Source organism: Carcharhinus amblyrhynchos, chromosome 3 (assembly GCF_965287045.1).
Source record: "Carcharhinus amblyrhynchos chromosome 3, sCarAmb.v2.hapA, whole genome shotgun sequence".
In the NCBI taxonomy this organism is placed as follows: domain Eukaryota; kingdom Metazoa; phylum Chordata; class Chondrichthyes; order Carcharhiniformes; family Carcharhinidae; genus Carcharhinus; species Carcharhinus amblyrhynchos.
In genome coordinates, this window is record NC_137326.1 from 65,367,317 (window position 1) to 65,395,203 (window position 27,887).

A 27,887-nucleotide genomic window follows, 5' to 3' on the forward strand; every position below is an offset into this window, starting at 1 on the left:
TTAAGGTAATTTACTTAAAATTTTTAACTTTTTCTTTCTAGTTTAAAGTTGCGAGCAGCGGTGTTTTTTTTTTCTAAGTTAGCTAGAAACCGGAAGTCGTCATTAGGAGGCTTACCAGTAGTTGTAGTTTTTTTTTGTCCCTCTGACCCTATAAATTGGTACAGGGAGGATACCCGATCCTCTACACAGGTAGAGTATCCCACCCTCCCCCCTCCTCTAACCTAATAATAAGTGTGTGGGAAGTTTTTTTTTCTCCCCTCCTGGAAATTGTTTCAGAGATGGCGGTTCAGGCAGTAAGCTGCACCTCCTGCGGTATGTACGAGGTGAGGGACACCAGTAATGTTCCTACTGATTTTACCTGCAGGAAGTGTGTATACTTGCAGCTTCTGGAGGATCGTTTTAAGGAGCTGGAGCTGGAATTGGAGGAACTCCGGATAATTCGGGAGATTGAGGCGGACATTGATAGGAGTTACAAAGAGATAGTCACTCCTAAAAATGAGTCTTGGGTAACTGCTAGGAAGAGGGGTAAGAAGCAGTCGGGGAGACAATCCCCTAGGGCTGTTCCCCTCCAAAATAAGTTTTCTGTCCTGGAGGCTACAGTTGAGGAAGAATCAACTGGAGATAGCCAAAGGGAGCAGGTCTCTGGAGGTGAGCCTGCTGTGAAGGCTCAGGTGGGTAAGGATTGGGCCTGGTGATTGGGGACTCCATAGTTAGGGGGACAGATAGGAGAGTCAACAGTAATGGAAGGGACTCAGGGCTGGTGTGTTGCCTCCCAGGGGCTGGGGTCCGGGATGTTTCAGAGCGGGTGTTCAAGACTCTTAAGGGAGAGGGGAGTCAGCCTCATAGTTCATGTGGGGACACATGACATAGGGAGGATAAGGGAAGAGGATATTAAACAGAAATTTATGGAGTTGGGGTGGAAACTTAGGGCCAAATCAAACAGAGTGGTTATCTCGGGACTCTTGCCTGTGCCACGGGATAGTTTAGAGAAGAACAGAGAGAGGGAAAGTTTGAACTCGTGGCTGAGGGGATGGTGCAGGAGGGAGGGGTTCAGGTTCTTGAACAATTGGGGCTCATTCTGGGGAAGGTGGGACCTATACAAGAGTGATGGTCTACACCTGAATCAGAGGGGAACCAATATCTTGGGGGGAAAATTTGCAAAGGCTATGCAGGGGGGTTTAAACTGATTCAGAGGGGGGGTGGGATCCTGAGTAGCAGGAATGAAATTGAGGGGGTCATAGATGAGGACTGTAAAGCGCGGCATCGTGGGGGTGGAGTAGAGCATGGTTTGAAATGCGTATACTTTAATGCGAGGAGTATTCGCAATAAGGTGGATGAACTTGCAGCGTGGATCAGTACACCTGGAACTTTGATGTTGTGGCCATTTCAGAGACATGGATAGAGTAGGGACAGGAATGGTTGTTGCAGGTTCCGGGATTCAAATGCTTCAGTCGGAGTAGAGAAGGAGGTAGAAGGGGGGGAGGAGTAGCATTATTAGTCAAGGACTGTATCACAGTGACAGAAAAGAAGTTTGATGAGGACTTGTCTGTTGAGGTAGTATGGGCTGAGATTAGAAATAGGAGAGGAGAGGTCACCCTGTTGGGAGTCTTTTATAGACCTCCTAAAAGTTCTAGAGAGGTAGAGGAAAAGATTGCAGAGACGATCCTGGACAGGAGTGAAAGTAATAGGGTAATTGTTATGGGAGACTTTAACTTTACTAATATTGATTGGAATAGCTATAGCTCTAGCTCGTTAGAGGGGTCAGTTTTTACACAAAGCGTGCAGGAAGGTTTTTTGACTCAGTATGTAGATAGGCCAACTAGAGGTGAGGCGATATTGGATTTGGTGCTGGGAAATGAGCCAGACCAGGTGTTAGACTTGGAAGTTGGTGAGCATTTCGGTGACAGTGACCACAATTCGGTTACGTTCACCTTAGTGATGGAAAGGGATAGGCATGAACTCGGGGCAGTAGTTATAGCTGGGGGAAGGGTAATTATGAGGCTATTAGGAGAGAATTAGGGAGCATAGGTTGGACTAGGAAACTACAGGGGCTGGGAACATCCGAAATGTGGAGTTTATTCAAGGAGCAGTTACTGCGAGTCCTTCATAAGTATGTCCCTGTCAGGCAAGGAGGAAATGGTCGAGCAAGGGAACCATGGTGCACTAAGAAAGTTGATTCGCTGGTTAAAAGGAAAAAGGAGGCTTATGTCAGGATGAGGCTTGAGGGCTCAGGTAGTGCACTGGAAAGCTATAGATTAGCCAGGAGGGAGTTAAAGAGTGAGTTAAGAAGAGCTAAAAGAGGACACGAGAAGCCTTCGGCTGATAGGATTAAGGAGAATCCTAAGGCTTTCTTCAGATATGTTAAGAATAGAAGATTGGTTAGAGCAAGATTAGGGTTAGTCAGAGACAGCAGTGGGAAGTTATGTGTGGAACCGGAAGAGATTGGAGAGGCACTGAACAAATATTTCTCTTCGGTATTCACGCAGGGAGACGTAAATGTAGTTGTGGAGGACACTGGGTTACAGGCTTGTAAACTGGATAGTATTGTAGTAGATAAGGAGGATGTGCTAGATATTCTTGAGGGTTTGAAAACAGATAAGTCCCCTGGGCCGGACGGGATTTACCCTAGGATTCTCTGGGAGGCAAGAGAGGCGATTGCAGAGCCTCTGGCTCTGATCTTCAGGTCGTCGTTGGTCACAGGTATAGTGCCAGAAGACTGGAGGATAGCGAATGTTGTCCCATTGTTTAAGAAGGGGAACAGAGACTTCCCCGGGAATTATAGACCGGTGAGTCTTACTTCTGTTGTGGGCAAAGTATTAGAAAAAATTATTAGGGGTAGGATTTATAGTTATTTAGAGAGTAATGAATTGATTGGAGATAGTCAGCATGGTTTTGTGAAGGGTAGGTCATGCCTTACTAACCTTATTGAGTTTTTTGAAAAAGTGACCAAAGAGGTGGATGGGGGTAAGGCAGTTGACGTGGTATATATGGACTTTAGTAAGGCGTTTGATAAGGTTCACCATGGAAGGCTTCTGCAGAAAATGCAGATGTATGGGATTGAGGGTGATTTAGTTAATTGGATCAGGAATTGGCTAGCAGATAGAAGACAGAGGGTGGTGGTTGATGGAAAGTATTCGTCATGGAGTTCGGTTACAAGTGGTGTGCCTCAGGGATCTGTTTTGGGGCCACTGCTGTTTGTAATTTTTATAAATGATCTGGATGAGGGTATAGAAGGATGGATTAGTAAATTTGCTGATGACACCAAAGTCGGAGGAGTGGTAGATAGTGAAGAGGGGTATCATAGTTTACAGAGAGACTTGGACAAGTTGCAGAGCTGGGCCGAGAGGTGGCAGATGGAGTTTAATGCGGAAAAGTGTGAGGTAATTCACTTTGGCAGGAATAACAGATGTGTAGAGTATAGGGCTAACGGTAGGACTCTGAATAGTGTTGACGAACAGAGGGATCTAGGTGTATATGTGCATAGATCCCTGAAAGTTGGAAATCAAGTCAATAAGGTTGTTAGGAAGGCATACGGTGTCTCGGCGTTTATTGGTAGGGGGATTGAATTTAGGAGCCGCAATGTCATGTTGCAACTGTACAAAACTCTGGTGCGGCCGCACTTGGAGTATTGTGTACTGTTCTGGTCCCCACATTATAGGAAGGATGTGGAGGCATTGGAGAGGGTGCAGAGGAGGTTTACCAGGATGTTGCCTGGTATGGAGGAAAGGTCCTATGAGGAGAGACTGAGGGATTTGAGGTTGTTTTCATTAGAAAGAAGGCGGCTAAGAGGAGACCTTATTGAAACATACAAGATGATTAGAGGTTTAGATAGGGCGGACAGTGATAGCCTTTTTCCTTGGATGGAGAAAGCTAGCACGAGGGGACATAGCTTTAAATCAAGGGGTGGTAGTCATAGGACGGATGTCAGAGGTAGGTTCTTTACCCAGAGGGTGGTGGGGGAATGGAATGCCCTGCCTGCTGCAGTTGTAGATGCGCCTAGTTTGGGGGCATTTAAGAGGTCTGTGGATAGGTTTATGGATGGAAAGGGATTGGTTTAGGTTAGAGGGTCATTGCTTTTTTCTTAATTGGTCGGCGCAAGCCGAAGGGCCTGTTCTGCGCTGTAATGTTCTATGTTCTATGTTCTAAGCTTTCGGAAACACTGTTCCTTCATCAGGTGTGTGCAAGGTTCCACTGAAGGAACAGTGTTTCCAAAAGCTTGTGGGTTTACTATCAAATAAACTGGTTGGACTTTGACCTGGTGTTGTGAGACTTTTTACTGTGTTTAGCCCAGTCCAATGCCGGCATCTCCACATCTTATTACTAAGCTAGTTTTGGATCCATCTCACTAAGTTTCCCGGAATTTTATAAATTTCAGCCTTCTCAATCAGTCTCCCATGTGGGACTTCGCCAAAGGTTTCGCTAAAATCCATATGAACTACACTTAATCTAATCTCTGGGTTACAGAAACAAAACCAAATGCTGGAACTCGGAAATAAAAACAAAATGCTGGAAATAATCAGCAGGTCTGGCATTATCAGTGGAGAAAGAAACAGAGTGAACATTTCAGCTCAAGGACGCAAAATTCTCATCTAATTTAAACCCATTCCTAACAAATAATGTGCACCATCATCTCAACTTTAACAAGATCAGCAGGTCCAACCCTGATGGACAAGCCGGATCTCTTTTTTACCTGGTAGAATGCCTCTTCTCCACATGTTCAGCAGGTAGCACACTGGTCCCAGGTTGCCTCAATTTCAAATATAGCTCTGGTTTTAACTTATCTCCAGGGTGAAGTAAAGCTGCAAAGAAAAGCCAAATCTGTAAATAAATTACAACTCTACAACCTCAAAGTAGTAATTTGTACTGGTCCACTTCAAAAAACATTCCAAATAGGCAGTCTTAGTATGAGTGTGGATATGTGGTCAGTTTGGGGCCATATATGACACCAAGGTTGCTAACAGCCTCAAATCAGGCATCAGCGATCAAGTTGGTTCAGAAACAGCATTTGCAATGACGACTGAAGATAATGCCGTTGGTTTTGCAATGTATAGTTGGAAAGAATTTTTGCTTATCTGTTACTGTGTGCCGGAACAGAACTGTGCCAGGTTACAAACAGTGCTGAATACCATTTACTTTGAGATAATCCTTGAATTCCTGTGAAGTAAACTGTGAACCATTATCTGTTCCAATTTACCAAATCTTGCAAAACTTTCATCAAGTTTTTCAATCATTTGTTAAGTTGTAATAGATCTCACAATAACAACTTCTGGCCACTTTGAGTGTACATCATTTATGACTAAGAACATGTAACCCTCAAACAAATCTACATGCAATCATTTTGGCCACTCCAAAGGGTGTAAAGGAGACAACGATGGTATATTTTTTATTCGTACATAGGATTGACACTGCCCCGTTTTTCCTTCAGTCTCAGTATCCAAACCCAACCACCAAAAATGACTATGTGCTAATTTCTCCATTCAGAGCATACCAGGACGTCATTCATTTGGCTGTTCAAGAACTCTTCCACAGAGACTAAGAGGAATAATCAGTCAGATTCCCCATAATAGACACCCAGTCAAATCAAGCAACCTTGACACATATGCTTGAGTAGCGCAGTGGGCTGGGAGATATCAGCGGGAATCCTATAGTGGGAGTCACAGTCAATTGCAACTCTCCCAGACCATTTTTTAAAAACGTAGTCAGTCTTACTTCCAGCTCTTCAGCCAGTCTGGCCCTCATGTCCTTGTCATCCCATTTTTCCCAGCAGCCCTGACCACTCATATCACTTCTCCAACATCTGACCAAGTGCTCCTGGGTCATATACCACCCCTTTTCCTCTCAACTACCCTCTCCTACTTTTTATTCAGGAACCTCCAACCTGACTTCCATTTCACCTGCAACACCTAATCAACAACTTCTATTTATATAGGTCCTTCAGATAGTGGCTCAAGACATTTTGTGGAGGCAAGATTGAGCAATTGTTGGCCAAGAAGGAGGTATTGGGAATGCTAACCTAAGATTTGGTCAAAGAGGGTTTTTCCCCTACAGATATGCAGACACGCAATACTGCCTTGCTCCAAACATTTGGTGGCTTGTTTCCTCAGCATGCATTGTGTGTAGCTGACTGTCCCAAAAGCCATTACAAACTTTTATCTCTATGGCACTCTTGTGTAAGAAGGAATTTCAAGTGCTCCTTTCTCGATTTTACTATCACCTGTTTTTGCCCAATGATTTTAAAAAGTTATTACCCTTGCCCAGCTCCAGTTTTTTCCCCTTTTACTCTGTTGCTTGGCACCTAGTGTTTTTTCCCTCTTCAACTTAAAGCAGCTGAAATGTTTTCCAATTTGTTGCTGCTCCAGGAGAGACCATTTAATATCTCCTTTCTTGCACTGGTCAAATACTAGGAGGAACCACAGGTATCTGAAACAGCAGCATTTTGTTATTGTGATGCAGCGTACCCATACCCTTTCAGAGAACTGACATATTTCACGACCATGATGGCCATCCTGCATTTACTCTGAGCTATGTCATTACTGTGACTCTGTCTGTAAGGATGGCATGGCCCCAGTGATTGATTTTGGTTCTAATTCTACCTTCACTTCTGGCCATCACATCTTAAAATATACCTTGGAGACAGTACAGCAGAAATCAGTACAAGGCTGATTACAATACGGAGATGTCAATTTCCACATCATTAGCAACCCCGGATCCTCAGATTAAAGCTGGTCCTCGTCAATGGGGACAGGTGTGATGACCCCGATGGTGGCGACAAAGGCCATTGAGGCTCCCCTGGGAGGTCGGAGGCAAAGGGGGGGGAGGGGGAGAGGTGTCCCTTGGTCAGTGCCAGCCTGGCACCCTGACGTGGCCAAGCAGTGCCAAGGGGGCGGGGCCGATCATTAGTGAGGGAGGGGGCTGCTACGGACTCTGCATTAGGGATTGGTGGGATTTAAAGAACAGGCTAGACTTGGGGGGGGTGGGGGGGAGCAGTGATTGGGACTTGATATGCAGAGGGGAGGGGATATTGTCAGGCTGGATTCCCAGACTACAGGGTCTGGGAACGTCCGAAATGTGGAGTTTTTTCAAGGAGCAGCTACTGCGAGTCCTTGATATGTATGTCCCTGTCAGGCAAGGAAGAAATGGTCGAGCTAGGGAACCGTGGTGCACTAAAAAAGTTGATTCGCTGGTTAAAAGGAAAAAGGAAGCTTATGTCAGGATGAGACTTGAGGGCTCAGGTAGTGCACTGGAAAGCTTTAGATTGGCTAGGAGGGAGTTAAAGAGTGAGTTAAGAAGGGCTAAAAGAGGACATGAGAAGACTTTGGCTGATAGGATTAAGGAGAATCCTAAGGCGTTCTATAGATATGTTAAGAACAGAAGATTGGTTAGGGCAAGATTAGGGCCAGTTAGGGACAGCAGTGGGAAGTTATGTGTGGAACCGGAAGAGATTGGAGGGGCATTGAACAAATATTTCTCTTCGGTATTCACGCAGGGAGACGTAAATGTAGCTGTGGAGAGCACTGGGTTACAGGGTTGTAAACTGGATAGTATTGCAGTTGATAAGGAGGATGTGCTAGATATTCTTGAGGGTTTGAAAACAGATAAGTCCCCTGGGCCGGACGGGATTTACCCTAGGATTCTCTGGGAGGCAAAAGAGGCGATTGCGGAGCCTCTGGCTCTGATCTTCAGGTCGTTGTTGGTCACAGGTATAGTGCCAGAAGATTGGAGGATAGCAAATGTTGTCCCATTGTTTAAGAAGGGGAACAGAGACTTCCCCGGGAATTATAGACCGGTGAGTCTGACTTCTGTTGTGGGCAAGGTTTTAGAAAAAATTATTAGGGATAGGATTTATAGTTATTTAGAGAGTAATGAATTGATTGGAGATAGTCAGCATGGTTTTGTGGAGGGTAGGTCGTGCCTTACTAACCTTATTGAGTTTTTTGAGAAAGTGACCAAAGAGGTGGATGGGGGTAGGGCAGTTGACGTGGTATATATGGACTTTAGCAAGGCATTTGATAAGGTTCACCATGGAAGGCTTCTGCAGAAATTGCAGATGTATGGGATTGAGGGTGATTTAGTTAATTGGATCAGGAATTGGCTAGCAGATAGGAGACAGAGGAGACAGAGGTTGATGGTAAGTATTCGTCATGGAGTTTGGTTACAAGTGGTGTGCCTCAGGGATCTGTTTTGGGGCCACGGCTGTTTGTAATTTTTATAAATGATCTGGATGAGGGTATAGTTGGGTGGATTAGTAAATTTGCTGATGACACCAAAGTCGGAGGTGTGGTAGATAGTGAGGAGGGGTATCATAGTTTACAGAGAGACTTGGACAAGTTGCAGAGCTGGGCCAAGAGGTGGCGGATGGAATTCAATGCGGAAAAGTGTGAGGTAATTCACTTTGGCAGGAATAACAGATGTGTAGAGTATAGGGCTAACGGTTGGACTCTGAATAGCGTTGATGAGCAGAGGGATCTAGGTGTATGTGTACATAGATCCCTGAAAGTTGGGAATCAAGTCGATAAGGTTGTTAGGAAGGCATACGGTGTCTTGGCTTTTGTTGGTAGGGGGATTGAGTTTAGGAGCCACAGCGTCATGTTGCAACTGTACAAAACTCTGGTGCAGCCGCACTTGGAGTATTGTGTGCAGTTCTGGTCCCCACATTATAGGAAGGATGTGGAGGCATTGGAGAGGGTGCAGAGGAGGTTTACCAGGATGTTGCCTGGTATGGAGGGAAGGTCCTATGAGGAGAGACTGAGGGATTTGAGGTTGTTTTCGTTAGAAAGAAGGCGGCTGAGAGGGGACCTTATTGAAACATATAAGATGATTAGAGGTTTAGATAGGGTGGACAGTGACAGCCTTTTTCCTCGGATGGAGAAAGCTAGCACGAGGGGGCATTGCTTTAAATTAAGGGGTGGTAGTTATAGGACGGATGTCAGAGGTAGGTTCTTTACCCAGAGGGTGGTAAGGGATTGGAATGCCCTGCCTGCTACAGTTGTAAATGCGCCTAGTTTGGGGGCGTTTAAGAGATCCGTGGATAGGTTTATGGATGGAAAGGGATTGGTTTAGGTTAGAGGGTCATTGCTTTTTAATTGGTTGGCGTAACATCGTGGGCCGAAGGGCCTGTTCTGCGCTGTAATGTTCTATGTTCTATGTTCTATGATATGGGGGTGGGGTTATTATGAAGGCCATCGATCAGAGGGGTTGAGGCAGCATTTGGGAAGCCAGAAATGGAGGGGGTTGCGCAGTGCGGTGACAAATTGGCATTGGCACATGTACAGCCGTGATGCAAAGTCCATTCCACTCAGCTCACTCAAAAAAACTGATCTGAAAAAAATCCTGTATTCCTGCCTGTTGGGCACTTCAGTTTTTTTTAGAAAAATCACCCCCATGGTTTCAAATCAGGAAGCATTCCAGCTATTGTTCATTTCAACACCATATCCATCACTTTCCCCATCAGGGCTTCATTTCTGGTATGTCTCTTAATTTGAGAAGCTGTCACATGCAAATGATCTTCAACCAACAAAAATGAATGAGCAAAATTAGTAGGTAGTATAATGAAAAAAATTTAAGAGTAATGATGGTAAGCTATGGTTGAGATTCAGCAGCTACATACATCTGTAAATATGTTTGTGAAAGATCAATCTTGCTGAATTTCTGCTGACTTGATACCTAGCAAACAAATCTTCGATCTTTGTTTTCGCTGGAAAGAAGGCGGCTAAGAGGGGATCTTATTGAAACATATAAGATGATTAGAGGTTTAGATAGGGTGGATAGTGATAGCCTTTTTCCTCTGATGGAAAAATCTAGCACGAGGGGGCATGGCTTTAAACTAAGGGGGGGTAGTTATAGGACAGATGTCAGGGGTAGGTTCTTTACCCAGAGGGTGGTGAGGGATTGGAATGCCCTGCCTGCTGCAGTTGTAAATGCGCCTAGTTTGGGGGCGTTTAAGAGGTCTGTGGACAGGTTTATGGACGAAAAGGGATTGGTTTAGGTTAGTGGGACATTGTTGTTTTTTTTTAAACTGGTCGGCGCAACATCGTGGGCCGAAGGGCCTGTTCTGCGCTGTAATGTTCTATGTTCTATGTTAAAGGAAGTGAATATTGATCAGCACAAGTTGCTGGATAGATGGTTGTTTAAAAATCATCACAAATATAAACGGCACTTCTTGTGAATGCCCTCAGCCTCCGACATTCAAGTGAAAACAAACCAAGTTTATCCAATTTCTCCCCATAGCTAATATCCTCCAAACCAGGCAACATCCCGGTAAACCTTTTATGTACCCTTTCCAAAGCTTCCACGTCCTTCTGGGATGTGGCGACCAGAACTCTATGCAACGATCCAAATGTTGCCTATCTAAAGTTCTATACGGCTGCAACATGACTTGGCAATTTCAATTTGACAGCACAACCCTGTCAGTACTCGTTACCAGAAAATTCTCCGTGAGCTGGAAAGGGATCTGATCCAAAGGGAATTAAGTCAAGAACAGATAGGGGAAACAGCAATTCAACAATGGGAGGCTTTTGTTACAGAATAGATACATTCACAAGAGAGAAGTTTGACTCCCCATATAACTAAAGACTATGTTGTATCATTCTATGCAATATTAGTACACATAGAACATAACAGTGCAGAACAGGCCCTTCGGCCCACGATGTTGCGCCGACCAATTAAGAAAAAAGCAATGACCCTCTAACCTAAACCAATCCCTTTCCATCCATAAACCTATCCACGGACCTCTTAAACGCCCCCAAACTAGGCGCATCTACAACTGCAGCAGGCAGGGCGTTCCATTCCCCCACCACCCTCTGGGTAAAGAACCTACCTCTGACATCCGTCCTATAACTACCACCCTTTGATTTAAAGCTATGTCCCCTCGTGCTAGCTTTCTCCATCCGAGGAAAAAGGCTATCACTGTCCACCCTATCTAAACCTCTAATCATCTTGTATGTTTCAATAAGGTCTCCTCTTAGCTGCCTTCTTTCTAACGAAAACAACCTCAAATCCCTCAGTCTCTCCTCATAGGACCTTTCCTCCATACCAGGCAACATCCTGGTAAACCTCCTCTGCACCCTCTCCAATGCCTCCACATCCTTCCTATAATGTGGGGACCAGAACTGTACACAATACTCCAAGTGCGGCCGCACCAGGGTTTTGTACAGTTGCAACATGACGTTGCGGCTCCTAAATTCAATCCCCCTACCAATAAACGCCAAGACACCGTATGCCTTCCTAACAACCTTATCAACTTGATTTCCAACTTTCAGGGATCTATGCACATATACACCTATACAATATAAATATATAACCAGCTCTGCAACTTGTCCAAGTCTCTCTGTAAACTATGATACCCCTCTTCACTATCTACCACTCCTCCGACTTTGGTGTCATCAGCAAATTTACTAATCCATCCTTCTATACCCTCATCCAGATCATTTATAAAAATTACAAACAGCAGTGGCCCCAAAACAGATCCCTGAGGCACACCACTTGTAACCGAACTCCATGACGAATACTTTCCATCAACCACCACCCTCTGTCTTCTATCAGCTAGCCAATTCCTGATCCAATTAACTAAATCACCCTCAATCCCATACATCTGCATTTTCTGCAGAAGCATTTCACGTATATTGAAACTGAGGCCAAAAAGCTGACTCTCCACTCAGTTCCTTCATTGTGACTAAAGGGCAATCTGCAGATTATATCTAACGTTGAGATTGTAGCATTGTGAAGCAGGTTGCAATAAGATAGATTTGAATATCACCTTTGTCAAGCATCCTCTCTGTAAAGGAGATGCCATAGTTTTCGCACATTTGTAGAATCTTCTTATATTCCATCAGGCACCGTTGCCGATACACATTGGTTGCCTCTCCCATCTCTCCTCCCATTGTAGTTGGTAGAGAATGACTGGCCATGGAATGCTCCTCTTCTGTCAGCAGCAGAAATTCTTCTGTCAGATCCATGTGATGATGCAGTTTGCTCTACAGGGTTAAGATCAGAGCCAATGAATGGCAAATATTGAATCATATCTTTCAGAATAGCTGATGTTTCAATGGGTAAATTGATCATAAGAAGTCAGACAACACCAGGTTTAAGTCCAACCGATTGTCAGACTTCTTACTGTGTTTACCCCAGTCCAATGCCAGCATCTCCACATCATAAATTGATTGTAACAGTTGAAAATCAGAAAGGCTTAGGGAAGCAATTAATGTTGCTGACAATGCCTCTCAAGACAATAACCCTGTTCGCTGTCTTGACCATGACTGAGCAACTCCCACAGAAAGAGTTTGTGCATGAACTTTAACAACATTAGAAAAGGTTTGACTAATTGAGACACGGGTTAACAAGGTCATAAGTAAAACCAACTCAAGCACTAAGAGAACATGAGTTGAAAAGTCAGAAAGTTATTCTAATCTGTGACATTAAATTTAAATTTTATGAAGTTTTAAGTTTTGAAGTTTATTTATTAGTATCACAAGTAGGGTTACATTGACACTGCAATGAAGTTGCTGTGAAAACCCCTAATAGCCAGTTCCTGGCACCTTCTTGGGTAAACACAGTGAGAAGTCTCACAACACCAGGTTAAAGTCCAACCAGTTTATTTGATAGTAAGCCCACAAGCTTTCGGAAACGCTGTTCCTCCGTCAGGTGTGTGGAAAGTTCCGATCAGAGAAGGGCATATGCAGGATATAGGTCAGCTGCAGATATGGGCAGAGAAATGGCAGATGGAATTTAATCTGGGCAAATGTGAAGTGCTTCACCTTGGGAGATTAAATATTCAGGGTGAGTATAAAGTTAACGGCAGAACCCTGAACAGCATTGATGTACAGGACTTTGGAGTTCAAATCCATAGCACCCTGAAAGTGGCCAAATAAACAGACAGGATGATAAAGAAGGCATATGGCATGCTTACCTTTACAGATCAGGGCTTTGAGTACAAGAGTCAGGATTTCATATTGCAGCTTTATAAAAATTTAGTTAGACTGGACTTAGAGTATTGCATTCAATTCTGGTTGCCACATTATAGGAAGGATGTGGATGTTTTGGACAAGAGTGCAAAAAAGGTTTACCAGGATACTGCCTGAATTAGAGGGCTGAGTTATAAGAAGAGGCTGGACAAATTAGGGTACTTATCTCTGGAGCTGTGGAGGCTGAGGGGAGACCTGACGGAAATTATGAGAGTTGACAGAATATTTTTTTCCCAGACTTGAAATGTCTAATATTAGAGGGCATCCACTTATGGTGAGAGAGGGAAAGTTCAAATAAAATGTGAGGTGCAAGTTTTTTTTTAAAAACATAGAGAGTGGTAGTGTCTGGAATGTGCTGCCAGGGGTGGTGGTGCAGGCAGAAATGATAGGGGCATTTATGGGACTTTTAGATGAAAACATGAATATGCAAGGAATAGAGGAATATGGACAGAAGGCAAGCAGAGGTGATTAGTTTAATTTGGTGCCATATTTGGCACAACGTGGGCCAAAGGGCCTATTCCTGTGGCTGTTCTGTTCTGTGTTCTATTGCCATCAACACAGAGTCCATTTCCACATCTCCTGACTTCCACTGTATTCACCATCAGTAACAATGCCTGTTTCCACATCACCTGTTTCCAAAAGTGTGTGGGATAAATGTGTAGTGGTCTATTTTGGCAGGTCCAATGGGATGAAGGAGTACAATATCAAGGGTAGGACTCTTAGCAGTGTTGAGGAGTGGCTCTGAGTTTCATTAATATGGCAGGTAACACCTCAGTCCATCTTTTTACCCCCTGAGTCCTGCATGGTCTTTGCCAGGGAGGCCTTAAGTGTTCTATTCATAGCTCCACCATTCCCGAGCTTTGAGGGTGGTAGGGTATGTGAAATTTCTGTTTTATCCCCATCAGTTGACATATGGTTTTTACTACCATCCCTGTGGAATGTGTGCCTTGAGCGGAGTCTATTTTGTAATGGTACTCCCACCTTGGGATAATTTCCTCAGCTAATATTCTCGCCACCGTAGTAGCTGAACAATTTTTAGTCAGGAATGCCTCTACCCATCTGGTGAATTGGTCAATTATCACCAAGCCGTAGGTTCTCCCGTGTGACTGAGGAAGAGGTCCTGTAAAGTTAATTTGTAGATGTTCCCAGGGACCCTTAGGCGAGACTGGTGCCTGATCCTGATTTTGAGAGGCCTCCCTGGATTATACTGGGCACAGGTTACACACCAATGACAATGCCGTGCAATATCCCGTCCCATTCCTTTCCACCACCACTCCTTCCCTACACTGGTTGTCACGGCATCTCTTCCCACATGTGACAGTCTATGATGTAACTGCATCAGAGTATGCTGGATACATTCTAGTGCTAGAACCTTATCATTTAATCTCCACACACCCTTTTTGTCAGTGTAGCTCCTTGAGCTTTCCACCTCACACACTTTTCTTCAGGTGTATCAGCATGTAGCTGTGAGATGGCTGTTGGGGGTTCAACTTTAACCAAGGGGGCCGACACAGCCTGTTTCTAAGGCTGATTGTGCCGCTTTGTCGGCTGCCCGGTTTGTCTTAAAAGTATACCATTCAGGGCTTTGCTTATCTGGTTCCGTTTGGCGTGCCCTTACTTTCAATACCACAGCTTCCAATGGGAGCTCGCTGGCATCCAATAAGGCTTTGATTATCTGTCCATGCTTGACTGGAGAGCCACCTGTTGTAACAAATCCCCTTCTTCCCCAAAAGGTCATACAGTCATGCACAATTCCAAATGCATATCTACTGTTGGTGTAAATGTTGACTCTTCTCGCCGCCGCCTCAATAAAAGCCTGGGTCAAGGCCACTAGCTCTGCCACTTGTGCTGACATCCCTCCCTCTACCCTTCCTGCTCGGACCACTTGTAAGTCTGTGTTTACCACCCCCCACCCTGTTTGCAGTGACCCATCTACAAACAGGGTCTCCTCCCGTGCCAAGGGCACATCCTTTATTCTATTTTCCTCTATCTCCTCATCTAAGTTGCCGCACGTGTGTGGTTTCCCTTCACCTAACATTCCTTCGGTGGGGTTCTCTCTCATACTATGTGATGGACCTAGAAGAGGGAAGAAGTACTGCCTCCCACTTCGCCCTTCTCATATGCGAGACAGATCGTACTTTCCCTGTATTTAACGTTTCCACCAAGGTATGTTTGGTGTGCAAGACTATATTTTCTGTCATTACAATGGGCTCACTGACTTTTACTACCCATGCCATGCAATCCAGCGCGGTGAAACACCGGGGTAATCCAATTACTTTGGGGCCCTCGGCTGTGGAATAATATCCCACCGGCCGCTGTTTGTCCCCACAGGTTTGGGTTACTACTGCCGAATAGAGCCCTCCTTCATTGTTACAAGATATGAAAATCCTTATTAGCGTCTGGTAACCCAAGTCCTAGGGCTTAATTAATCCTCCTTTTGGTTTACTATATGCCTCTTCCTGTTCCAATCCCCACTCCACAACTTCTAGAGTGGCTTTCCCCCCTTTTAACAGCCTTTGGAGTTGCTCAACTAATTTGGGATATTCTGGTATGAAGTTGCTGCTGGAATTAAACAAACCTTCCTTACTCCTCGGACAGTTACTGGCCTTGGCATTTGTCGTATCACCGTTTTCTTGTCCACTGGCATTTCCTTGGTCCCTTTGGATATTAAATGTCCCAAATATAATACCTGTGCTTTTCCGGCTTGCTTTTAGTCCTTGAAGTGCTTCAAGACCAAGTATAGTGCTATCTGATGTTCCACTTTAGTTTCAGAGACTATCAAGATATCATCTACATACTGTAAAATAGTGCTCAGAAGTTCCACTTGTTCCAGTATCTTATTCATTACCCAGTGAAATATGGCCAGACTATTACAGAAGTCCTGAGGGAGCCTAGTCCATGTATACTGCTTATCACCACTGTAAAAACAAAATTTATCCTGTGAATTAAAATCCAAGGGGATGGACCAAAACCCATTGGCAATGTCTAATACTGTAAAAATCTCATGGGATGGTGTCAATCCATTTAGAATGGTGGAGGGGCTGGCCACAATGGGATGTAGTTTAGGAGTTACTTTATTTAAAGTTATATAATCAATGGTTAATTGGCAATTCCCATGCGGTTTGGACACCAGCCAAGTCAGGGAGTTGGTGGTACTGGTGGTCTCCTGCAGGATCCCTTTTTCCACCAATCCTTTCACAATTCCTCGACCGCCTTCTTGGCTTTGGGCTTAATCGAATATTGTCGATGAGGTTTATGCTCCGGACCTTCCACTATTATGGGGTCAACTTTAATTAGCCCGGTATCCAGTTTAGTTTTTGCCCATATCCCTGGGACAGAGGCGCATATGGCAGCAAATCCACTGTCCTCTAATCACCGATCACATCCTGGTCACAGATGCTGCATGGACAATTACCAAATGATTTGCATAGGCTCTCACTTTTTCCTTTTTCCCATTGGGACAGGGCCAAATCAATTTGCCCTTTCCACAATCTATTAAAACTTCATATTCCTTCAGTAAATTAATCCCCATAATTGCTCCTTCATTGCTCTTACACACAAAAATTGCATGCGTACATACAAATTATTTAATTCTACCAGAGTGGTTTCATTTAGTTTTCTGTCTGGTCATTCTTCTCATGCAAGTCATTTTATTAGTTGTGGGTAGGGGTAGGTCCGTGATGGATATGGAGGCTCCCATGTCCACCAGCATCTCACATTGCACTAGTAGGGGGCAGACAGACATGTAAATCCTACCTTCCTTATTACCCGTATCCTCCGTTGCAGCGGGGGAGGCTGGGTTAGGTTAGCCATGTTTGCTCCAACAAGTGGCTTTATGTCCACTCTTATTGCAAAATTGGCATGTAAGCATTTTCCTCTTACCCCCACTTTAGGCAAAATATCCTGGCTTCCCACAATTATGACAAGTCCCCTTAGACTTAATCCCATTAGTTAAGGCAAAATGCTCCTGCTTTATTGTTGAGTAATGCATTTCGTCTAGTCCGTCCTTAATTCCAGAAGCCCATTCCATTAATTCATCATAATCCCGTGAACTGATAACTCCCATTTTAAGGATTTTCTGATGCACTGGTGACAGCCCATCTTTAAAAGTCTGGATGAACGCCCGATTTGTACAGGCGGTTTCGGGCATCCCCAAGCATTCCTAGTAGACCTTAAGTTGCTCCCCATACTCAGAGGCCCCTTCACCCTCCTGTTGTTTAGTATTTGTAATTTTAGAACAGTTGGTTGACGCATCACCCAGGACATGCTGAACCTCTGCCTTACGTCAATTAAATGGTTCCTGTTGTGCTTTCACTTCTGCTGTTAACTTGACTGCATGTCCACCTTCCTCCCCGGTAATCAAACACAGGCTGGTCAGCGGGGTCCTGTCAGTCCGCCCCATCACCCATCGGTCTCCATTTGTCCTGTGGGCAGGTGGCTCATACCAACTGATGTATATCAGTAACTGGTGGTCAATTCAGACTGTGTCCAACTTCAACCAAAATTTGGCATTCGCACTCCGAGGCTGAAGATTCCCCAGCGAAATCAGGTGTTTTTCCCCTTGTGATTCCGCCGTATTATTGATAAGTTTATACTCACCACCTGGAGTCTTCTATCCTCCCTTTTCGCTCTCCCACTCCTAGGTCGCTTTTATCAGAGTCCAGAGATACCTGTTAAGAGTGATTAAATCCTTCCACACCACCGCTTATTCTATGAAACCAGCTTTTCTTTTCCCTCCGGCAATCACTCAGACAGTTGCTCTCTCATTCACGTCTGAACATCACACCTTAGGCACCTCTTTCTCCAGTCTCGACACTCACTTCAAATTCCTGACCTGCGCGTGCGTGTCTGTGTGTGGCAGTGGGGCGGGTCCTACCCCTCTTAACAACTGGTCTAAGGCTGTGTGTGTGTTAGAGATGGATGCTTCCTTGTGTTCAGTTCAGAATATGTTCACTTCAGACGTCTTCCACTTCCATATTCTCTCATCACAGATGATTGTCCACTGTAGTTTGATCCACTTCATTAGGCTCGGTGTTCTATTCTGCTGTCCCAGTTGTGGCCATTCAACTGGGTCCACAAACAGAATCCCACTCCTGACACTAATTTGTTGTAGGTAAAATAATACCTCTGGGACTGTTAGTGTGAGTCAAAGTATAGTGGCTTTATTACAAAAGCTTTTGGGAGAAGCAGGTTCCTAAAAGCAGTCTGCCAGACTTCTCCCCGAATACAAGTGAGTGTGGATATTTATACAGTATAGTCCCGATCCCAGTCACAACGCAGTTCTTTCTGCTTCAGTTGCGATTGTAGCTCCCAGTTCTAGTCAAGACCACAGTTCTTCCTGCTTCAGTCATGATCGCAGTTCCTTCCTTGTGTAGTTGCTCTCAGTATGACTTCTCCTTTCAAACAGCCGATATTGCGTTTTAGCATCTGCAGCTGCTTAGCTATGTTTAGTTAACACACTAGCCTACACAAACAGATAAGGGTTGCAATGCTCTTGCACAAATTCCAGGTACAAAATTCATTAACCCTTTTCCTTCTTCAAGCCTGCTCCACCGTTCATCTTGATCAAGGCTAAACAAACCAAGTTTCTCCAAGCTCTTCTCATAGCTAATGCCCTCCATACCAGGCAACATCCTGGTAAATTTTTTCTGTACTCTCTCCAAAGTCTCCACATCCTTCTGGTAGAGTGGCAACCAGAATTGAAGCATTTGTCAGGACTAGGAGGCTGTGAACACACGCAGCAAGGAAAGTAGAAAGAAACTTAAGGAAGGAGTAAGGAGGGTTAAAAGGGTTCACAAAAAGTCATTGGCCAGCAAGATGAAGGAAAATCCCCAGGTTTTTTTGGCATCTCCACATCATGGCTACCCTTAATAACGTCAACTCAACAATCTGAATGTGAGCCTTGGCAGAAGCCTGCCAGATAACAGAGGGACAAATAGCTAATATTTATACGGACTCACGGTACACTTCCGGAGTCACCCACAACTTTGGTAAGAAGGGGTTTCCTCATGGCAGCAGGTGAACCTTTCCATTATGGGAGAGAAGTCCAAGACTTACTAGAAGCCATTACTAGTTGCCCCAGAAGGTATCCATTTTGAAGTGCATACTAAGGAAAACACTGAGGAAGCAAAGAGAAATCCCTAGCCGATCATGCAGCCAAAGAGGCTGCCTTACAATCCGCCTGGTCAGGAGAATCAACCCAGATGTGCTGTCTGGAAGCATTTAGTCAGACACAAGATCTGCAGAAAATGCAAAATGAGTGTACATGGGAAGAAAAATGGACATGGATCAAGGCAGAAATGAAGCTATGGGAAGACAGTATATGGAGGCAGAGACATCTAGAAGCCAGTTGCACCCAGGCGCTGATGCCCTTTCTAGCACAGCTAGAGACACCTGGCCCTGCAACAGATGATGGCGCAGTTTCAGAAAAGCTGGTGGGGGACGAGGATTCAAGAAATACGCCCAGCTGGTGGCAGTCCATTGTGTTTTCTGACAGAAAACAATCTGGGACCCATCGCGGTAATGCCCTAGCTTGAGGCCCCCTGCACCGACGGGACCATTCGCTCCCACCATGTCAAGGATACAAAGACATCTTGGTCATTGTGAATAGATTCTCCAGATGGACAGAGGCTGTTCCACTAAGACAATCCACTGTCAAACACACCTACCAGGAATTAGCCTGGTAAACATCACTGCACTCCCTCAAGAACAAAAACATCCTTCCTCAGATAAGGACACCAAAACTGCATACAATGTTCCAGATGTGGCCTCACAAGGCCCTGTATAATTACATCAAGACATCCCTATTCCTGTATTCAAATCCTCTCACTATGAAGGCAAACATAACATTTGCTTTCTTTGCCACTTGCTGCACCGATGACTGGTGTACAAGGATACTCAGGTCTCATTACACATTCCCCTCTCCTAATTTATGGCCATTCAGATAGTAAACAGCCTTCCCATTTTTGCTGCCATAGTGGATAACCTCACATTTATCCGAATTATACTGCATCTGTCATTCGTTTGCCCACTCACTCAAATTTTCCAAATTAAACTGAAGGATCTCTGCATCTTCCTCTCACCCATCTTGGTGTAATCTGAAAATCTGGAGATATTACATTTAGTTACCCCATCTAAATCATTAATATAGGACACGCTATTTATGTCCTCCTTTTCAACGACAGAACCAAAGTATGTATTCAGCTGGTCCACCATTTCCTTGTTCCCCATTAAAAGCTCCCCTGTCTCTGATCTGTTTTCGCCAATCTTTTTCTTTTCACTTACCTATAGAAACTTTTAGTTAGTTTTTATGTTCCCCACAAGCTTACTCTTGTGCTCTATTTCCCCCTTTCTTAATCAGCCTCTTGGTCCTCCTTTGCTAAATGCTAAACTGCTCCCAATCCTCAGTTCTGCTGGCCAGTTGGTATTCCTCATCCTTAGATCTAATACTATTTCCAATATCCCTTATAAGCCATATTTGGATATCCTTCCCACTTTTTTGTTTCACACAGTATCAACTGTTGCAGTTCACCCCTGCACTCTTTGAATGTTTGTGTATCCACTAAGTAATGTTTCCCAACTCACCCTTCATACCATCGAAGTTTCCTTTACTAAGATTCAGGATCCTATTCTCAGAATCAACTACATCACTCTGCATCTTGATGAAGGATTCTATCATATTAGAATAGATGACTAGAATAGATGAATAGAATAGACTAGATTGCCGATTACTTGATACCCATTCTAGAATGGCTTGTTCTTGAGTTGGTTCCTTAGTGTATTGGCCCAGAAAACCACCTTGTATTAACTCCAGGAATTCCTCCTCTACAGTATTGTTTCTCATTTGATTTGTCCAGTCTCTATGCAGATTAAAGTCACCCATAACTACAGATTGCATGCATCTCTAATTTTCTGTTTAATACCATTCCCAACATCACCACTACAGTTTGGGGGTCTATATATAAATGACATCCACTAAAGTTTTTTTGCCCGTGTTTCTTAGTTCTACCCATACAGGTTCCACATCATCAGAGCTAATAGCCTTCGTCACTATTGCGATAATTTCTTCTTGTAAATGTAACTACCACCTTCACCTTTGTTTCTGTCCTTCCTAATTACTGAAACCCTCGAATGTTCAGTTCCTATCCCTGGTCATCCTGCAGCCATGTCCTCATAATCCTGACTAATATATCTGTTTATATTTACTATTTATTGTAAATTCTCTGTGTATTTAAGGCACAAAAACTTGAGGCTTGTCTTTTTAACATACTGGTTCCATTCTCATTATTTTTCACTGCAGCTCTGTTTGATTCTGGCCCTTACATAGAACACTACAGCACACACAGGCCCTTCAGCCCACGAGTTGCGCTGATCACATCAACACCTACCAATCCATAGACTTATCTATAACCCCCAATCCCACTAAATCCCATATACTCACCCAGAAGTCTTTTAAAAGACCCCAGTGAGTTCGCCTCCACCACCACTGACGGCAGCCGATTCCATTCACTCACCACCCTCTGAGTGAAAAACTTACCCCTAACATCACTTCTGTACTTGCCTCCCCGCACCTTAAATCTGTGTCCTCTCGTAGCGACCATTTCAACCCGGGGAAATTGCCTCTGAGAATCCACCCTATCTATTCCTCTCAACATTTTATAACCTCTATCAGGTCACCTTTCAACCTTCGTCTCTTCAGGGAGAAGAGTCCCAGCTCCCTCAACCTATCTTCATAAGGCATGTCTCCCAATCCAGGCAACATCCTTGTAAATCTCCTCTGTACCCTTTCAATAGCTTCTACGTCCTTCCTATAGTGAGGCGACCAGAACTGCGCACAGTACTCCAAGTGAGGCCTGACAAGGGTCTTATAAAGTTGCAGCATTACCTCCCGATTCCTAAACTCAATCCCTCGATTAATGAAGGCCAGTACACCATACACTTTCTTGACCACATCCTCCACCTGCGAGGCCGATTTAAGAGTCCTGTGGACCCGGACCCCAAGATCCTTCTGCTCTTCAATACTACTAAGACTCCTGCCCTTGATAGTGTACTCGTTCATCCCGTTGGTCCTGCCAAAATGGATGACTACACATTTATCCACGTTGAAGTCCATCTGCCACTTCTCCGCCCAGTCCTGCATCCTATTTATGTCCTGCTGCAACTTCTGACATCCTTCCAGATCATCCACAACACCACCGACCTTCGTGTCATCGGCGAACTTACTAACCCATCCCTCCACTTCCTCATCTAGGTCATTTATGAAAATGACAAACAGCAAGGGTCCTAGAACAGATCCCTGGGGCACTCCACTGGTGACTGACCTCCATGCAGAAAAAGACCCATCCACAACCACTCTCTGCCTTCTGCAGGCAAGCCAGTTCTGGATCCACAAGGCCAAAGCCCCTTGGACCCCATGCCCTCTCACCTTTTCTCTGCCTATCACTTCTCTTAATCCTCTTTTTATCTCTTGTTCTTATCCTGTCATCCCTTCCTCTGGCTCCTTGCAAAAGTTTCCAACCCCATGCCATTTTAATTTAAACCTTCCCAACTCTAGCAAGTATCTCATATTGACATCTGTCGCAATCAAGCCCAGGTCCAATTTGTACAGGTCAAACCTGTGGCCAATTGCACCATCTAAAATGGTGATTTGTAAAACACTCTGGGATAATTGGGCAAGAACTAAAACGACAGGCTGCAGCCTAAAAATCAGAAATAAACCGGCTGCAATCCAGATGACTGAATACACAGGATATGGGTCATCCCCAGGACAAGAGAGACTTTCTGGTCAAACCACGTTGTTTACCAGACATAGGGATGCCGTAGCACCTTATCTAGGAGGGATGTGTGTATTCTACGTGCCCCCAGCACTTACAGATATGGCCATTGGGAACATACCCAGAGATTGGTGTGGCAGCACCCGATTGGACTTTATCGATCAGGGTGATCAAGTCCTGATCGATAGATTGGCAATGGCCAAAAGGGGCATGAAACCCAATGGGGTATAAAGGGTGCTGCGCAACCAAGAATCTCTCTCTCTCTCTGACCCCACGAATGAGCTACAGCAACAGTGACCATTGCCAGAGACAACCAGCACGAGGAAAGCCACCACACCTGAGAAAGAAGGAAGACCACACCGCCAGACCAAACCAAAGGATCAGGCTACGTGCAGGACAACTGAGACCAACACATAGATAAAGGCCAATGTCTGCTTGGGTGCTTTCCAGACATGCCAATTTAAGTCAACATCTTATATTGGACTTGAACTCTGGTATTTTCTGTAAGATAACTTATTGTTGGTTGGGTGGGTGATTATTGATTGTGTGTCTTAAATAAATATTGATTGTACTAACAAGATGTCTACTCGCAGTTATTTGTCCACCGTATAAGGGTTAAAACAGACTGTGTGGCAGGCACAACAAATCTTCCCTTGAACCAGTCTCATTGCCCTTGGAATATAAAACCCTCCCCCTCACACCTTCGCTTCAGCTACGTATTCATCTGATATATCATGCTATTTCTGCTCTATTATGTACCACTGGTAATAATCCTGAGATCACTACCTTTGAGATCTGACTTCTCAACTTTCTTCTAACTCCCTATAATCTGCTTTTAGGACCTCATTCCATTTTTTACCCATGTTGTTTATACCGATGTGTACCATGGCCACTGGCCTCCTGCTCCTGTAGCCGCTCTGAAACATCCTTGAGCCTAGCACCAATGAGTCAACATGTCATCTTGTTTGTGGCCACTGAAATGCCTATATATTCCCCTACTTTTATCACTTCTGGCTTGTAAGGTCTTTATTTTTTGATTTATAATTGAATCTCTTTTACTATTGTATTCCCACACTTCTTTCTCTTCTCCTGTGCAGCAGAACCAACTGTGGTGCAAAATGAATTTGGCTGCTGCTGCCCTCCTGTAAGAGACCATTTCCCCAACAGTATCCTAAGTGGTATACTTGTTTTGCAAGGGAATGGCCACCGGAGATTCCTGTACTGTCTGCCTGGTGATCATTCATTTCCTATCTGCACGTGGTGTGACTACCTATCTGCACTTCTATCCACAATACTCTCCATCTCACAGATGCTCCAGTATCCCCAGCCGGCGCTCCAGCTCTGAAAACTGGGCTTCCAGGAGATGCAGCAAGAGATACTTCCTCAGGACATGCTGGTTCCGGCACTGAAAATGTTCCTGGCCTCCCACATAGAGCAAGAGACGCACACCACAGTTTTCAGCTCTCCTGCCACAATTTAGCCCTTTAAATTAAACCTTTTGGATGATACTTAAAATTAAATATTATATTGCCTGGTACTTTTAACAATAGAATATAACACTTAAATACTAAATCACAAAATAAAGATCTTACAAACCATAAGCGATACAAGTAGTAAATGCTTATCTGACCTTTTTGGTTTACACAAAGGGTGATGGATGCCTGGAATTCGTTGCAGGGGCAGGTAGTGGAAGCAGATGTGATAGTGAGTTTTAAGAGGCATCTAAACAAATACATGAATAGGATGGGAATAGAGGGATATGGTCCTCAGAAGGGTAGGGGGTTTTAGTTCAGTCAAGCAGCATGGTCAGAGCAGGCTTTGAGGGCCAAAGGACTGTAATTTTCTTCGCTGTAATTTTCCTTGTTCTCTGTTCTCATATTCACCTAATCTATCTACTGGAAAGACATATTGGAAATTCAGGGACATGACCCTGTGACATGTCATGTCATTGAAGCCTAATGCTCAAACGTCTGTGCTCATCTTTGCAAACATCATGAGATCATAGAACGTTACAGCACAGAAACAGGCCTTTTGGCTGAGTCAAACCATTTTTTTGCCTAGTCCCATTGACCTGCGCCTGGACCATATCCCTCCACACCCCTCCCATCCGTGTACATAGAAACATAGAAAAACTACAGCACAAACAGGCCCATAGGCCCACAAATTGTGCCAAACATGTCCCTACCTACTAGGCTTACCTATAGCCCTCTATCTTACAAATTTCCATGTACTTATCCAAAAGTCTTTTAAAAGACTCTATCGAATCCGCCTCCCCCACCACTGCCGATAGCCAATTCCATGCACCCACCACCCTCAGTGAAAAACTACTCCTGACATCTCCTCTGTACCTACTCCCCAGCACCTTAAACCTGTGTCCTCTTGTGGCAACCACTTCAGCCCTGGGAAAAAGTCTCTGAGAATCCAACCAATCAATACCTCTCATCATCTTATACACCTCTATCAGGTCACCCCTCACCCTTCATCTCTCCAAGGAGAAAAGACAGAGCTCTCTCAACCTTTCCTCATAAGGCTTGCCACCCAATCCAGGCAACATCCTTGTAAATCTCCTCTGCATCCTAGCTATGGCTTCCACATCCTTCCTGTAATGAGGCGACCAGAACTGAGCACAAGTGGGGTCTGACCAGGGTCTTATACAGCTGCAGCATTATCCCCCGACTCCTAAACTCAGTTCCTTGATTGATGAATGCCAGTACACCATATACCTTCTTAACCACAGCCTCTACCTGCGAAGCCGCTTTGAGCGTCCTATGAAGATCCTTCTGATCTTCCACACTGCCAAGAGTATTACTCTTAATATTATAATCTGTCATCCTATTTGACCTGCCAAAATGTATCACCACACACTTATCTGGGTTGAAGTCCATCTGGCACTTCCCTGCCCAGTCTTGCATCCTATCAATGTGTTTTCAAAAGACTCCTATATTTAGGAGTAGCATACTCTCAATGAACACTTAATGTTCAACCATCTAAGACTCAGAATCTCTTTGAGAGAGACCTACAACATGGTGGCAGTGAAAGCCCAGAACCCTAGAGAAGCTGAAGTGGAAATTCAAATACTAGAAAATTAAAGGAACAGCATATTGACTTTGTTAAAAACAAATGAAAAGAAGGCATAGAGGGAGGGTGGCTGAACAAGCCTCTATTGCAGAACTGAAAGCAGAACAACAGAAGCAAAACCTCTACTATGCAACTGAGGGCTCCACAAGATCACATACCCATTGAGTGCAATCAAATGATCTAGCAGGGATGAGCAAATATTTCAGTTCTAAGTCAGGACTTTTAAAAGTTTAAAAAGCTTCAGTATTGCAAAATAATCAGAGCAAGCCATTTCAGAATGCATCAGGGCCAACCTGAGTTCTGAATCAGCGTTCTCCCACATGGCAGCCAAGCTTGTTGTAAGAGAGAAATAATATGGAAGATTTAACAACCTGAGCCAAAGCAGGAATTGATTGTCAACTGCCCAAAAGTTCTCTGATGTCACAGGAAATGCAGGGATTGGTTAATTGAATAAATTGGTGCTCAAAACAAGAGAGAGGGGTCAGGACTTTCATCACCGCCAAAATTCAAAAAACATGGGAGGCCTCAGAAAAATTGGCTACTGAACTGCCAACTTTTCAATCTGCACAGCACTTAGAGCTCTATCTTCAACTTTAAAACAACTATTGACAACAAATCAACATTACCAGACCAGGGTGGGCAAATTCAAGGACCAGTTCACTTCCCAGAGTAATGCCTTAATCAGAGTTAGGTGGCCTGGTTTGAACAATACTTGGCAGTTAGCTGATAGTTATCAGTTAATTGGTGCATTGTCCATGGCAACATCTCTACCAATCAACTCTTTTTTCTCATGCAGTATGAATTGCTGTTTCCTTTACAATTTGGTGTTCTTACGAACATCCTGATGAGTATGAGATGAAAACTTCTGACAATGCATCTCTTTTCAGCAATACTCAAGTTCTGTACTGTGAAATGATTGTACGCAATGTAAAGACATTGTAAAGTCTTTAGCACAGAAAGGTTAATTTGCAAATGGGAAACAGTATCTTCCACAGTGTGTGGTAAAAGAAAACATAACCTGATCCTGTCGTCAGTTGTGAACCGGCTGTACAAGCAAGCATGGAGTTTGTGTAGAAGCAAACATAGAGTTTGCTCATAAATTGAGCAAGACCATGAATATACATACATAGTCATGTGTTCTCAACAAATATTTAATTTTCAAACATACAGGACTCAGAACCTCTATGAGAGACCTACTGAATATACAACAAACAATTGACAATACAGGCAGGGCAGAGGATGAGGGATAGTTGGGCTCAGGATATGGCCGCTGACCTCAGGCTTTATCTGCTGGGTAAGGGTCTTGTCCCATGGTCGGTCTCTCCACTCGTGGCTTTCCAGTGTCTCCAGGATACGGAGCTCCAAGTCATTGACTGAGATTTTGCTGTTGATCCATCTCTTGACATTAGCCATCAACTCTAGCTCCCTTCTCTGCCTCTTTCTCACTGACAACCATTCAATATAATCAGCCACCCCCCACACAGCCTCGTCAGATACTGTCCCACTAAGCACTTTCTCCACCTTAGCCACCTGTTGGTGGGGCCGGGGTCGGGGTCGGCACTGGGCTGGAGCTGGCATTGCAGTTATGATTCTGAGCCGGCATTTTGGGGATCCAAACATCTTGGATGCCATTCGGTAGAAGTGGGTTTGGACCATTTGTCGATGGCGACGACGCCAGAGATTTGAAACCATCACCCTCCCTGGTTCCCACTCCCCATTCTCCTCCCTCTCTTTCGCTCCTTCCTCCCACTCCCATGGGCTCCTGTCCTCTGGACCTCCATTCCCTGGACCCTGGTCCCCTAAGCTTCCATCCCCTGGGTTCTTCTCCATCGAGAGCCCCTCCTCTGGGCTCCTCTCCTTCAAGGCCTCCTCCCCCAGGCTCCTCATCCCCCATTTCTTCTCCCTCGACACAGAGCTCCTCTCCTGCAACACCCCCTCACCCTCGTTCCTCTGGCCCAGAGGAGAGGGGCTCCGGACAATCTCCCTCAGGCTCCTTTCCCCTGGGGCCCTCTCATGCTTCTCCGGGCCCTTCTCCACCACACCCCACTCCCTCGAGCTCCTTTCCTCTGGGCCCATC

At 44.6% G+C, this 27,887-nt stretch overlaps 1 protein-coding gene across 1 annotated transcript in view; it reads right to left on the bottom strand.

The window, feature by feature from the left end:
• The window catches only part of efcab12 (EF-hand calcium binding domain 12), a 46,977-nt gene extending 19,324 nt beyond the window's left edge, over nucleotides 1-27,653 (bottom strand). Inside the window, exons 1-3 of the mRNA XM_080184899.1 lie at nucleotides 27,086-27,653; nucleotides 11,756-11,972; nucleotides 4,691-4,799 (exon numbers count right to left, since the gene is read on the bottom strand). Coding sequence (XP_080041025.1) covers nucleotides 4,691-4,799; nucleotides 11,756-11,972; nucleotides 27,086-27,640 — 881 coding nt within the window. The 5' untranslated portion in view covers nucleotides 27,641-27,653. The remainder of the gene's footprint in view (nucleotides 1-4,690; nucleotides 4,800-11,755; nucleotides 11,973-27,085) is intronic.
• Nucleotides 27,654-27,887: the final 234 nt, after the last annotated feature.